The sequence below is a fragment of the Pelobates fuscus genome, chromosome 4 (assembly GCF_036172605.1).
Source record: "Pelobates fuscus isolate aPelFus1 chromosome 4, aPelFus1.pri, whole genome shotgun sequence".
NCBI classification, from domain to species: Eukaryota; Metazoa; Chordata; class Amphibia; order Anura; family Pelobatidae; genus Pelobates; species Pelobates fuscus.
The window spans coordinates 287,692,913-287,708,800 of record NC_086320.1 but is presented as its reverse complement, the minus strand read 5'-3'; the positions used below and the strand labels follow the sequence as shown (position 1 = coordinate 287,708,800).

General features: G+C 40.2%; 1 protein-coding gene across 2 annotated transcripts in view; it reads left to right on the top strand.

The window, feature by feature from the left end:
• LOC134608926 (collagen alpha-6(VI) chain-like) overlaps positions 1-15,888 on the top strand; it is a 188,828-nt gene that overhangs the window by 89,607 nt on the left and 83,333 nt on the right. For both annotated transcript variants that reach the window (XM_063452178.1, XM_063452177.1), the window contains 4 exons: positions 6,552-7,127; positions 11,538-11,881; positions 14,252-14,330; positions 15,698-15,843. In XM_063452178.1, the coding sequence (XP_063308248.1) occupies positions 6,552-7,127; positions 11,538-11,881; positions 14,252-14,330; positions 15,698-15,843 (1,145 nt within the window). The remainder of the gene's footprint in view (positions 1-6,551; positions 7,128-11,537; positions 11,882-14,251; positions 14,331-15,697; positions 15,844-15,888) is intronic.

The following is a 15,888-nucleotide window of genomic DNA, read 5'->3' as shown; positions in this document are numbered from 1 at the left end:
AACCGGCGAACCAGGCGAACCGCCATAGACTTCAATGTGCAGGCGAATTTTAAAACCCACAGGGACTCTTTCTGGCAACAATAGTGATGGAAAAGTTGTTTCAACGGGACTAACACCTGGACTGTGGCATGCCGGAGGGGGATCCATGGCAAAACTCCCATGGAAAATTACACAGTTGATGCAGAGTCTGCTTTTAATCCACAAAGGGCATACATCACGTAACATTCCTAAATCACAATGGATATGGATTGACACCTGACATATGACATATTGACACCTTGACATATGGATTGACACCTGTCCTCAGAGACCCTGATACACACTGACACAGAGCAGAATAGGGACTGTTCCCCCTACATAGGGTCACTTGGCAGATATGGATTGACACCTGTCCTCAGGGACCCTGATACACACTGACACAGAGCACAATAGGGACTGTTCCCCCTACATAGGGTCACTTGGCAGATATGGATTGACACCTGTCCTCAGGGACCCTGATACACACTGACACAGAGCAGAATAGGGACTGTTCCCCCTACATAGGGTCACTTGGCAGATATGGATTGACACCTGTCCTCAGGGACCCTGATACACACTGACACAGAGCAGAATAGGGACTGTTCGTCCTACATAGGGTCACTTGGCAGATATGGATTGACACCTATCCTAAGGATCCTTGATACACACTGACACAGAGCAGAATAGGGACTGTTCCCCCTACATAAGGTCACTTGGCAGATATGGATTGACACCTATCCTAAAGATCCCTGAAACACACTGACAGAGAGCAGAAGAGAGACTGTTCCCCCTACATAGGGTCACTTGGCAGATATGGCGTGGTCGTGGGAGGAGGAGGATGACTTTCACCTCTTCCCCTGTTAGATTCCCGTTGTGCTGTGACATCACCCTTATACGCTGTGTAAAGCATACTTTTTAATTTATTTTGCAAATGCTGCATCCTTTCCGACTTGTAATTCGGTAACATTTCCGCCACTGTCTGCTTATACCGGGGGTCTAGTAGCGTGGACACCCAGTACAGGTCGTTCTCCTTCAGCCTTTTTATACGAGGGTCCCTCAACAGGCACGACAGCATGAAAGACCCCATTTGCACAAGGTTGGATGCCGAGCTACTAATTTCCCGTTCCTCCTCCACTCACAGAGCAGAATAGGGACTGTTCCCCCTACATAGGGTCACTTGGCAGATATGGATTGACACCTGTCCTCAGGGACCCTGATACACACTGACACAGAGCAGAATAGGGACTGTTCCTCCTACATAGGGTCACTTGGCAGATATGGATTGACACCTATCCTAAGGATCCCTGATACACACTGACACAGAGCAGAATAGGGACTGTTCCTCCTACATAGGGTCACTTGGCAGATATGGATTGACACCTATCCTAAGGATCCTTAATACACACTGACACAGAGCAGAATAGGGACTGTTCCTCCTTCATAGGGTCACTTGGCAGATATGGATTGACACCTGTCCTCAGAGACCATGATACACACTGACACAGAGCAGAATAGAGACTGTTACCGCTACATAGGGTCACTTGGCAGGTATGGATTGACACCTGTCCCCAGAGACCATGATACACACTGAAACAGAGCAGGATAGAAACTGTTCCCCCTACATAGGGTCACTTGGCAGATATGGATTGACCCCTATCCTAAGGATTCCTGATACACACTGACACAGAGCAGAATAGTGACTGTTCCTCCTACATAGGGTCACTTGGCAGGTAGGGATTGACACCTGCCCTTTAGAGACCATGATACACACTGACACAGAGGAGAATAGAGACTGTTACCCCTACATAGGGTCACTTGGCAGGTATGGATTGACACCTGTCCTCAGAGACCATGTTACACACTGAAACAGAGCAGGATAGAGACTGTTCCCCCTACATAGGTTCACTTGGAAGATATGGATTGACACCTATCCTAAGGATCCCTGATACACACTGACACAGAGCAGAATAGGGACTGTTCCTCCTACATAGGGTCACTTGGCAGATATGGATTGACACCTATCCTAAGGATCCTTAGTACACACTGACACAGAGCAGAATAGGGACTGTTCCCCCTACATAGGGTCACTTGGCAGGTATGGATTGACACCTGTCCTCAGAGACCATGATACACACTGACACAGAGCAGAATAGAGACTGTTCCCCCTACATAGGGTCACTTGGCAGGTATAGATTGACACCTATCCTAAGGATCCCTGATACACACTGACACAGAGCAGAATAGGGACTGTTCCCCCTACATAGGGTCACTTGGCAGGTATGGATTGACACCTATCCTAAGGATCCCTGATACACACTGACACAGAGCAGAATAGGGACTGTTCCTCCTACATAGGGTCACTGGGCAGATATGGATTGACACCTATCCTAAGGATCCCTGATCCACACTGACACAGAGCAGAATAGAGACTGTTCCCCCTACATAGGGTCACTTGACAGGTATGGATTGACACCTGTCCTCAGAGACCATGATACACACTGACACAGAGCAGAATAGAGACTGTTACCCCTACATAGGGTCACTTGGCAGGTATGGATTGACACCTGTCCCCAGAGACCATGATACACACTGAAACAGAGCAGGATAGAAACTGTTCCCCCTACATAGGGTCACTTGGCAGATATGGATTGACACCTATCCTAAGGATCCCTTATACACACTGACACAGAGCAGAATAGGGACTGTTCCTACTACATAGGGTCACTTGGCAGATATGGATTGACACCTATCCTAAGGATCCCTGATACACACTGACACAGAGCAGAATAGGGACTGTTCCCCCTACATAGGGTCACTTGGCAGGTATGGATTGACACCTGTCCTCAGAGACCATGATACACACTGACACAGAGCAGAATAGAGACTGTTCCCCCTACATAGGGTCACTTGGCAGGTATGGATTGACACCTGTCCTCAGGGACCATGATACACACTGAAAGAGAGCAGGATAGAGACTGTTCCCCCTACATAGGGTCACTTGGCAGATATGGATTGACACCTGTCCTCAGAGCCCCTGATACACACTGACACAGAGCAGAATAGGGATGTGGAATAGTACCTGGGGAGCTGGGGGGGTCCTGTTGATGTGGAGCAAGACGCAGCAGCAGAAGAGGACTCCGCCGAGGAGGTTATGGAAGAGGATGGAGTAGGAGGAGTAGAGGAGGTGGCAGCAGGCCTGCCTGCAAGTCGTGGCGGTGTCACCAACTCCTCTGCAGAGCCACGCATTCCATGCTTGGCAGCCGTCAGCAGGTTTACCCAATGCGCAGTGTAGGTGATATACCTGCCCTGACCATGCTTTGCAGACCAGGTATCAGTGGTCACACTGATTTTGCACAATTGAGTACAGGTTGGGGATTGCCTTTTGTGCAAAGAAATTTCGTCCGGGTACCTTCAAATTTTTTGAACGCCTCAGACTCCACCAGCTTGTATGGTAAAAGCTGGTGGGCTAATAGTTCAGACAAGCCAGGTGTCAGGCGCCGGGCAATGGGGTGACTTTCTGACGCTTGCAGACAACTAACTGCTATTCAATGTATAACAGTGAAAAAAGTTTTTTGGTTTTAAATGCACGCTATTGTGACTCCAGATATGAGTGGCAATGTGCACTGGCAGAGGTTGGCAGAGTACACGCTGTAGGCCTGACACCCGCTTGAATACAACTAACTGCTATTCAATCTATAACAGTGAAAAAAGTTTTTTGGTTTTAAATGCACGCTATTGTGACACCAGATATGAGTGGCAATGTGCACTGGCAGAGGTTGGCAGAGTACACGCTGTAGGCCTGTCACCCGCTTGCTATTCAATCTATAACAGTGAAAAAAGTTTTTGGGTTTTAAATGCACGTTATTGTGACACCAGATATGAGTGGCAATGTGCACTGGCAGAGGTTAGTAGAGTACACGCTGTAGGCCTGACACCCGCTTGAAGACAACTAACTGCTATTCAATCTATAACAGTGAAAAAAGTTTTTGGGTTTTTAAAAGCACGCTATAGAGACACCATATATCAGTGGCAATGTGCACTGGCAGAGGTTGGCAGAGTACACGCTGCAGGCCTGACACACCCGCTTGAAGACAACTAACTGCTCTTCAATCTATAACAGTGAAAAAAGTTTTTGGGTTTTAAATGCACGCTATTGTGACACCAGATATGAGTGGCAATGTGCACTGGCAGAGGTCTGCAGAGTACACGCTGTAGGCCTGACACCCGCTTGAAGACAACTAACTGCTATTCAATCTATAACAGTGAAAAAAGTTTTTGGGTTTTAAATGCACGCTATTGTGACACCAGATATGAGTGGCAATGTGCACTGGCAGAGGTCTGCAGATTATACGCTGTAGGCCTGACACACCCGCTTGAAGACAACTAACTGCTATTCAATCTATAATAGTGAAAAAAGTTTTTTCTTTGTAAAAGCACGCTATAGAGACACCAGATATGAGTGGCAAAGTACACTTGCTGAGGTTGGCAGAGCAAACGCTTGCAGACAACTAACTGCTATTCAATCTATTACAGTGAAAAAAATATATATTTTTAAATGTCAAGCTTAAGCTATTGTGACACCAGATATTAGTCGTGGCACTGGGCAAGTGGGCACAGTATCCACTGTGAGCCTGACACAGAAGCTGGCAGGCAACTAACTGCTATTCAATCTATTACAGTGAAAAAAAAAATATTTTTAAATGTCAAGCTTAAGGTATTGTGACACCAGATATGAGTGGTGGCACTGGGCAAATGGGCACAGTATCCACTGTGAGCCTGACACAGAAGCTGGCAGGCAGCCAACTGCAATTACATTACACAGAAAAAAAAAAAGCAGACTGATGTTCTAGCCCTAAAAAGGGCTTTTTGGGGTGCTGTCCTTACAGCTGAGGTCAGATGAGTCCTTCAGGACTGTAGTGGACACTAAATACCCTAGCCTAGCTATCAATTTCCCTATCTAATGAGCAGCAGCTACACTTTCCCTCCTCTCACTAAGAATGCAGCTTCAGAATGAATCTAAAATGGATGCTGGGAGGGAGGTGGGAGGGTCTGGAAGGGAGGGTCTGCTGCTAATTTGCTGGAATGTGTCTGCTGACCGTGAGGCACAGGGTCAAAGTTTGCTCAATGATGACGAATAGGGGGCGGATCGAACCGCGTATGTGTTCGCCCGCGGTGGCGAACTCGAACACGCTATGCTCGCCGGGAACTATTCGCCAGCTAACAGTTCGGTACATCACTATTCTTGAATTATTTAGAATGGGATTAATAGAGTTAACCGTACTAGGGATTTGTATCGTGCGTTCGTTTAAACCGTACGAATAGAACAGTAGTAAATTAGGAATTAGCGAGGGGTGAATAGGATTTTTTATCTAACGTTTAAAGATGCGCGAACGGGTAAGTAGATAAGTACGTGATTCGTGCGTATGACCGAACAGTAACTCAGAAATATAACGATTAATATTAGCGTTATACCTATACATGGTTCGGCAGTTTTTCCGTACGAATGCGTAAATGATGTGTAAGTATAACGGGCGTTCGTCCGTTTTGGCGAGAACGCTGAATACCTGAAACGCTGAATACCTGATACGTTTAAAGCAGAAAAAATGGGCCTACCCCTACGTTTTTAGGCCTGAACGGAGGGAAATAGCCGAACGCTATTTCCTTCACTTAGCTTACGTGAGCGTGCCGGTCTCGTGACCGGAAGCCAGGTACCGCGACCGGGAGGTAAACCCGAGTGGCAGGGCCTCAGAAGAGACGGAGGATTTTTCTGGACCTCTTGCTGCAGGAGGCTGACACTGTTCTGTGGGAAGCTCGGACCGGAAGTGCTGGTTGCTATGGGGATAGACAATCAGCTGAACGGCAGAGGTGAGTAGGGGCTGGGAGTTTAAGTAGGGGACTTACTCCTCCCACAAATTCAGGCCTTATTGCCTTTCTACATATATATATATATTAGCTTCTTTCTTCCCTCTTGCTCACTTCTCTTGATCTGTGAATAAAATCTAAATTTAGCAAGTTTCCAAGTGACCAATTATCCTTTTTTCAGCCATTTTGATTGGTTCGTGACTCAAGTACATCTCAGCTTTTGAGTTCGAGAATTTGAACGATTACCTGATCAGCTCAAATTTGGACAAACTGTAGTTCAGACCACTGTTATTCACTAAACTGAGATTTGTGGAAAATTGACAAAGGAATTGTAATAATTTTAGGTCAAAATTGATGAAATGCAAACATTATCCAATTATTAGCTTAGCTACTTTGAATTTCTTCAGATGTATCCCCTAACATGTTACTTTAGGCATTTTGTAAGGCATCTGTACTATTTGTACCTCCGGGTAAAATGTATATTTGGTGCTATGCATTACAACATTGCTCAGGCTCAAAAAAAGTTTAATATGGCTTGCTACAAAGATTTTGGACAAAGTTATAAACTTGTAGGCATTATATTTTACGTTATGGAAACTACAATACTTGCTGTCATTAACTTTATAAGTAACAAACAAATTCTTACAATTAAATGTATATTTATTTTTCAGCTTGTTCACATGATCAGCTTGACCTTGTTTTCCTGATTGATGGATCTGCGAGTATCACTCAGAGCAACTTCACAACTATGAAAACCTTTATGAAGGAGATTGTACACAGTTTCACGGTTGCAGAGGACAGAGTGCGTATCGGAGTGGCCCAATACAGTGCAAATCCCAAGAAAGAGTTCTTTTTAAACGAGATCTATTCCAGTACTGTTATGGAAAATAAAATTAATTCAATCTCCCAGCTCAAAGCTACAACTTACACTGGTAAAGGACTGACGTTTGTAAGGCAGTTTTTTGAGCCTGTCAACGGAGGTCGCAAAAATCAAAGAGTTCCGCAATATCTAATAGTTATCACAGATGGTAATTCAAACGATACTGTGGAGGAGGCTGCCTCTTTATTGAGGGGTGATGGGGTTACCATCTTTTCAATTGGTATTGGCCTTCTTAACAATTTTGAGCTGGTACAGATTGCTGGTAAGAAAGAAAATGTATTCGTGGTGCAGAACTTTGAAGCTCTAGATTCTATCAAGAGACAGATTAGAAAACACGTTTGTGATCCAAGCGATGAACCTATAACTGGTAAGTTTTTTATTTGCATCATTATTTGTATATATGTGGCACTATCCTTTGTGTGATTAATACACTCTGGACTAAATGAATCAAGGCAAAACAAAAGTGCTGACTTTAACATCTACAGAGCCTCTCGTACACACAAAGAAAGATTTAGCTTCTTTTCTGACAACCCTTACTAAATGTATTTGTAAAAGCCAGGCAGAAGTCCCAGACTGCTATTGCTCTTCGTGCTCAGAATTAGACTCTGTTGTGCCCTCCTTTGTCATTGTGAATGTGTGTTTCACTCTACGGATGTCTGAGTTTAGCGGAGCATGATGGGATTTGTATTTCTCAACAGCTGGAGGGACTGAGAGCATACATACTCTGGCATTCTAGCTGATCATGTAGAACAAAATATTGTAATAATAATAATATAATGCAATCATATAAAAATGTATATAAAAGCAAATAAGAGTACGAATTGTATATATACAGGTTATTTACTGAAGCGAGAATTCAAAGTGAATTTAACATGTTAGAGTCGCCAATCTGAAAGCATAGCCGAGTTAGATAATGTTTTCAGTTTGGCTATTTTGACCTTTAATCTGTAATTCAATTTGAACTCTCTATAGTAAATAACCATGAAACTCTTTATCTGTATGAAAAATAATAATTATTTGATAGAAAATTGTCTACTGCTAACTGGCATATATGTATGCCATATTTTCATTTATTTCAGCAGCTTTCAGTTACTGACATGCTGCCGGAGGATCTGGGGCAAGTGAATCCTTCTGTGTCAGCAGCTCTTCTCCTTGTATATTATTAATGGGAGAGTGGATGAATTATTAGCCAAAGGTGTATCTACCACTCGTTTCAAGCAGACTTTAATATTTAATTTATATACAAACAAGAAAAAAACTGAGCTAATAACGTATTAATTATAAATAAAAATAAGAAAAAAGCTGCACCTTACACTGTTGTAAGAATATAAAAACACTAAAATACCTAAAAAAAAAGAAACAAAAAAGTGTGATATAAAATCACTATGAATCCAGTATACCAAGTGCACTATGCAGCATCAAACAGAAAAAGTGCATGTGCTTTATCACACTAATCAAGTGTATTATGCAAGATAAACACTTTAAGATAAAGGCATTTATGTGTACATACCAGTTCTGACCTAAGATCCCATTTGCAAAATTAAAAAATAAATAAATATTATTTTGTGTAATTCCCCTCCTTTAACATTGACATTGACAATATTATGATGATATTTTCCTGACACATTTAGAAAACTAACTCTGTTAATCATCCTATTAAGCCTTCCAGTAACAGAACACCTCTTATTCCATTGGAAATAAGAAGACTGTTTTTAAATTAGAAATTATTCCTAGCTTAGAAATTACAGGAATCACCAATTGTGAAAAAATTGTGTAACATTTTAGACCAAAATTGCCAAAAAAATCTCTTACTCTGGTGTTTTTCCAGAATGGCTGTTTGAACCTAGAATGATGACTCTGAACCTGTTTTGCCAGGAACCCGAAACAGGCACATAGCATTAACCTGGTAAAATGAAATTGGTGACCCATTGTTCAAGTGTCATAAATTAACATTAATATATGTTTTGCATATCCCCTTTAAAGGCAACTGTTACGAGGTGCAATTACAGTTTTCAAAGAGAAACATTTAAATAGAACGTTTAACTGGATCAGAGTGCTTGCACAAATTGAACAAATAAAACCAACATTGGATTTTCCCAGTGGATTTTATCAGTTGTTCATCTTCACAGGGTATTCCCTCCAATTGATATATTTTATTAAAAAGTTATCTTTTATTAAAAACATCTTGATGATTTTTCTTGAAAGATACAACCATAGTGGGTTTGTTTTTAGTTTTTTTTATTCTTGATGCTGTTGTTGTTTTTGGTATCACCATACCACCCAGTGGTGAATTTGGTTTTTTTTTTTTGTGACTTATTTTCATTGAACACCGTTTTGTAGAGTTAACAGACAAAGGAAACCACAAAGTAGGAAATTAATTACGCATGTTTAACTATAGCAAACTACTTGGAAAAGTCAGTTATAAAAGTGGAACTTAGACATAACAAACTTCTTCAAGAACATTAAAAAACAAAACAAAACAAAAAAAACGTAATTGTATTTTCTGGTCAAAAATGGGTTTAGAAAACAAAGTACAAATATTTAACAGAAAAATAAGACAGAAAGAGAAATTAATTGTCATATTAAAGTGTAAACAGAGCATCCAAAGTAACAATTTATTCAAGAAAGTAACATATTGTCAACATGTGTGTGAATCTCATGAACAATATTAATGTAACACACTACCATAGCATTACATCACCATAAAAAACTGCCCCCTCCCATTTTATCTTAGGGCCCCCACCCGCCGCTCATGGGTGGGAACCGGGACAATAGGTCCCCACACCTGTTTTAATCTTAGGGCCCCCACCTGCCACTCATGGGTGGGGGCCGGGGGTATACACTAAGTCCCCCATTTAGTTTAGTGGCCCCCACTTGTGGTGCATGAGTGGGGGCTCAGGGGGGCAACACTATGTCTCCCATGTTAATAGTTATAGGTACCCCACTAAGGGGCAGTTTATTAGAGGCATGAGGGGGTCTTTTTTACAACAGTGAGCAGCCACTGGCTGCTCACTGTTTAGTAGACATGTCCCTACTCAAGGCATAGCGAGTAGGGGCAGATTAATTACTAATACTAAGTAATTTTTACTTAGTATTAGTAAAGTTGGCTGAAAGTCCAGTTTTGGTCTTTCAGCCTTGTAGAAGATAGCTCCCTAATACCGTGGGAATTAGGGAGCAATTTCTTATGCAGCTGCAAGATGCAGTCGTGGCATGAATAGGATTGCAATTTCACTAATTCAAATGAAATTCCGATCCGAACAGAAACTACCGAATGCCATTCTAACACGAATGAACAAACTGTTCATTCTGTTAGGACGGAATTTGGTAGTTTTGCTGGCATCCTATCTATATGACAGGATGTTGGGGAATAGTGAAAGGAGACATCGCAAAATCAGGTGAGAATTGTGGGAAAATTCCTTTGACCGTGAGAAGTGGGTCAAAGCTGGTCAAGCGTAGGAAACCTCCATAAGACAAAGTAATCCCTACTTTGTCTTATGAGTAGTCCCTACTTTGTCTTATGTTTTAAAGAAAACCAGAGCAGACAGGAAGCACAGAAGAAAAGAAGCACAGATCCTGAGAAAGGGAGAGTAGTGGAAGCAATTGGGGAAAGGTAAGTTCGGCATGACAGTGCCGCTTAAATATAAGCAGACCTCTCCAAAGTAATTCTCCTTTTAAAGAATTTTCTATATTTATAAATACATGCCAAAGAAGTTGCATGATGGGGGAATCACTGCAGTTGGCAAAGGGGCCTGGGGTATATAGTCTTTTCTTCATGAAGGTCAGATCCTGGGCGGGTCATAGGGCATCCAGATGCCAGGGAACTGAGGCAGAATGGGAGCACTGAGCGATGTGGGCACCAACAGGAGCAAGCGCTGAAAAATTTAAAATGATCAGCGGTATGTAATCCTAGAATCTGCCCTGTCTTCATTCTTCTTATTATTATTTTATTATTTATAAAGCACCATCAAATTCCGTAGCGCTGTACAATGGGATGTTTTATTTTATTTCAGAGAGCCTCTTCTCAAAGACGCTGCCTATTATAAAAACAAGGATTAGAAATATAGTGCTACTTATGAGGAGTAGGTGGTTTTTGGGAACAGAACTTTGCTCCACACCACTGTCTTAATTAGGCAGCATAGTGGTATCCCTTAGAATATCTGGCTGTGCAACATGTCTTTGGTTTCAGTTATGCTTTTATTTTAAGATTCTGGAGAGCATCAAAAGCATGCTGTTCATGGGTAGAGAGGAGAGGGCATTATATAGAAAAACAGTAACAGTCATGACATATTCCCACCTAACTGTTAGTGTGGGAGTCAGTGAGTTTTCTTATGAGCTCAAGCCTCAGAAGTTTCCAAAACGTTTGAACCCAATATATCTTTCTAAATAAGTTTTTTAGTATATCTCTCAAATTATTATTTTTTTTACATAACCAGTAAAACAAACACATTCAAAGTTGCTCATTCCGAAAATTCTAATTTCTTTAAATCAATGTGAATATTTTTTTTTACCATCAAATTGAAGAATCAGTCCAAAGGTAGGTAATATTGGCTGGACATGAGGAAAGTCAAGTCCAATGTTTTTCAGAATGGGTTTGAGTATTGTAGAGACCTACTCTTGTATCCTGATGCCATATATTTGAGACATGTAAACCATCTTGGAACAGGGAGTGCCAAGTCTTTGTCTTATCCATCTGCCTACACACATTGCATACATATATAGAGTGCCTAGTTTCTAACTTTTTTAATTAAAAAGTATTAACCAAAACATTATTTTTCAGGAGAATGCAACGTTGATATTACAATAGCAGTTGACTTTTCGAGAAGAAGATCAAATATGGCTGTTCAGCAAAAATTGGAGTTCTACCTCTCAGAAGTGATGCAACGTGTGTCTACCTTGAACAATTTCAGCTGTGTCTCTGGGTCTCAGATTAACATTCAGTTCAGATATGTTGTTCCAGGTCAGGATGGCAAATTGCTATTTGATTCTGATTTTGAGAGTTACAATGAAGATGTCATCAAAAAGTTCATTGCTAAACAGTCTGAAGTTGATACCAATCTAAATGTGAAATTCATTGAATCCATGTGGACCAGAATGAAAGGTTTACCCTCTCAAAAGACAAAAGTAAGTATATTTTATATAATATAATAACATTTATTCTAATATTGTTTGCATAGTTGTCTCATAGGAAAAAAGTCCAAGGCACTATGGGTCAATGCTTGTTGGTTGTTCAAATTTAGAACAATCTAGTCCTGATTGTATCCAAAGACTTTATTGTTTTATTCAGATTAAAATAATTATATTTTATTTCATTGTAGATGTAAAACAGGCAACATATTTGTCTTTAGACTATTATCAAGAGACAGTTGTTTGTAGTAGATAGAGTTTATCCAACACACTTATTTCTGGTGCAACACTAACGTTTGAGTTGTACTTATTTTGTAACTGCCTGTAACTGTAAAGCCTGTTGCAAACTCCATTGTTTGGTTTAACTAAAGTTAGGTGGGGATAGAAAAATAGCTCAATATATAAAATTATGTATACCAAATGTATTAAACAAATGACTTGTAGCCAATTTGTCTAAACTAGTTCCCTGTAGCGCACTGTCTAAATAAATAAAAAATCTGAGTTAAAAATATGGTTATATCAAAAAAGAGAATGCACACTAGAAACATTAGAGAAAGTTATGCCAATACTTTAATAGACCAACAATTGGTACAATAAGCATAAAACAAAAATACAAAGTGACAATGTAAAGGCATAATAAAATAAACAATAATAATTACCACAATTCTAACAAGCCTATAGTTGCAGAAACACAAGTCCCCAATACACCTAACGTTTCGGCACCTACTGGCTGCCTTTTTCAAGCCTGGTACTCGAGGGAGTACCTGTGAGGAATAGAACCTAGTGGTATATTTTTTCTATATAGTCTCTCCATACGGTGTTATTGTGTTAAAAATATGGTTAAACATTCAGATTTTAGTGAATAGACATCCTTTATTTACCGTCATCAAATAGTTCCATTTCAGTATGCACTGCTTTCTTTTGTGTGGCAAAAACAATGAGATGCCTAGTATTTCTTAAAGAAAAGTTCAATTGAAAAACTTGGTGCAACTTACTTCCATTGACCACTTAAAGCTCGATATAGCAAAGAAAACAGCTGATTTTCTGGTTGCTGTCAAATATAATTTGAATTTCTTTGGGGAGAAAAGTACTAAATCAAAGTAAATTGTAATGCATATCAGATTTAGATATTTTGAGCAGGGTTTTGTTTTTATTACTTTATTATGTAAAATATTTAGACGTGCATTCATTTTCGGATGAATATGATTTAGTCCGAATTTTCTGACTTTTTTGTATTCGTTTACTATAACGAAAACGAAAGTCCTACATACGTATTATATGCGAAACGAAAGGGCAAATGCTGAATGCATTACCTTTTCATTTCAGATCTTTCATTTAGTAGACTCCGTGCTGCAGGAGAATTAACCCCCACAGCACCGAGGAAAAACAAAAAAAAAACTGAATCTTCCTGCAGCAGGAGACTTAACCTGTGCGTGTAAGAGTCTTGTGGTGGAACTTACCACCTATTCGTATGTTTTCCCCTGTATTTCCTATGTTTTACATACAGAATCCTTTCGTCTCCCGAACGAGGACCACACCTGTACCCCATTAGAATGTTAACACCAGCAACTTAAGTGCGAACCCGCAACGGAATGCCTCCCCTGGGTGGCCGCCATATCGTTTAACCGAACACGTGGCAGACAAAAGAATGGCGGCCATCTTGTCTGCCGAAGTGGGTAGCGGTACTTGGTCGTTGAGTGCTTGGAACTCTTTGCGGCTAGGCACTCACGGGAATGCCGGTAAAACTTAGACCGCTGAAAGTTCTATTTCCCGACCACCTATACGAACAACTTTTGAGAGCTATGAACTACCAAACAGGGGGAGCATTTGTATGCTGAAATGAAAAGATTCCCTTGCATGGTGTTTGCACTGGAACCTCTGAAACAGAGACCGGCCATGGCAGTCCCTAGTAGTTTTAAATGACAGCGAGCAGCCAGTTTAGGCGATATGCCCCTACTCTTGGCATGCGGGAGGATTTAATTAATATGGGGGTCATAGTGACCCTCATAGGTTTTAATGCAGGGGATTAGGGGGGTTAGGAATTGTTAATATTTATAACAAGGAGAGAGCTGGTAGTGCTGCTGGCTCCTTAGATGCTTTTTGGGGGGATGCATGTGCAGTGTTATTTTCGTTCTAATAGACGAAAATAAATTATTTTTTACCGAATTTCGTCTGAAAAACAAATGTTTTATGGACGAAATTCGGAATGGAAGAACCTAATTTTTATTTAGTACGAATAACAAAAATTTCACTGGTGCACATGTCTAAAAATAATATTTATTAGTAAGTCTATTGTCATGTAACTAGAATCTCCATTAATATTGGGGATAGTGGTTTTGTACTAATAGTACAATTTTGTCATTATAGGTAATCGTGATATTTACAGATGGACTGGATGAAGTAGTGGAAACTCTCAAGACTACGTCTATGGCTCTTCGGATTGATGGTACATTTAATTAAATAGTGAATTATCTTTACATTGCCTTTTGGAAGAGATTGAAAACAATTAATTTGCTTGGAGATGGGAAAAGTAGGCCACTTTTAATAAATTTATGTCAATGTTTCAAAAACAATTAGTGCCTAGCATTTACCATCTAGGTGTTTGTGTGTCGACTTTGTCACAATTTAGTGTGATTTCCCAAGCTGTTTTATTAATTATGCTGCAGTGGTTATTAGACTTGTGAATTTATTTTAGTCCAAATTTTAGGAAATGTGTTAATTTGTAAGAATCACAAATTAATGCATTGCATTTATAATGAAATAAATGAAAAAACAAATTGCTTGTTGGACAAAAAAAACTTTTTTTTTTTTTTATAATTACAAGGAGGCATAGGTAAGCCTGTATGTAAAGGCATCCCCCTCTCTCAGAGCTCCATTTTCGTCAAGCCCTCCATGGGTACGGGTTAATTTTATTGCAGCAAGGTTTTCTGATGATAAGTATATATATTTTTTATGCAGTTTTTAGATTTATTGTTCCCACTAACAATTATTAGGTTGAGTGGAGGTAGGTAGGTGTTGTTTTTTTTTAGGTGGGGGTGGCTAGGGAATTGGGGAAAGGGGAGGCACATACTACTATTTGGGGGTGGACAAGAGCATGCCCCTTCCCCCTTTCCTCTTCCCCCTTCCCCCTTACACATTATGGCCCCCACCTGTTGTCCATTGGTATATTGGGGATATATCTAAAAGAAGCTTGCAATACCTGCAGTTCTCTTGTCTGCTGCCTTGGCAAGCTCTCCCCTTCTAACCAAGCCCAGACTTTCTGTGGCTGTACAATCACAGTCTTCCCAATGCAGCTCAATGAGAAGTCTTTGTAAATTATGTGCTCTGGGCAACTGCTGCCTCTTGAGGTGAGCTGGATTGAGCTAACAAAACCAGGACGTGAGATTACTATTGTCTGCTTGAACGCCAAGGGGGTGTAACCAGGTTAATTTATAAAAGAGTCAATTTCTATTGAAATCTGCACTTTTTTCAAAATTGAAAAAGGATACATTCTTCACACATACATCTTTTTTTAGCAGGCTAAAGTTGCTTAGAGATCTGAAATGTCTCTTTAAGAAACATCCATTAGATGATCCAGAGTATGTATCTTTGATGAATATTCTATATAACAGAACAGATTTTATAATCTTTATTTGAGCAATGGCTTCATATTTAAATGAAGAACAAATTTGGAGCATGTGTGACTGTTTCATATTTAAAACAATACGTTGCACAATATTCTACACGAACAGTGTAATCTGCATTTTATTAGAACTATCAAGTGTAGAACATGGAGCTTTACACTTCACACTTTATTTTAATCTTATTACACAGGACTGGATGCTTTGTTGTTAATTGGCCTTGAGAGTGCCCAGAATTTGAACGAATTGCAAGAAATTCAGTTTGGAAGAGGATTTTCTTACTACGAACCCCTCAGCATTGGACTTAATGATTTGCCTAACAGAATGAGAAAAGAAATTGTAAGTTGAATTAGTGAAACCATTTCTATCTATATTGGAGCAATT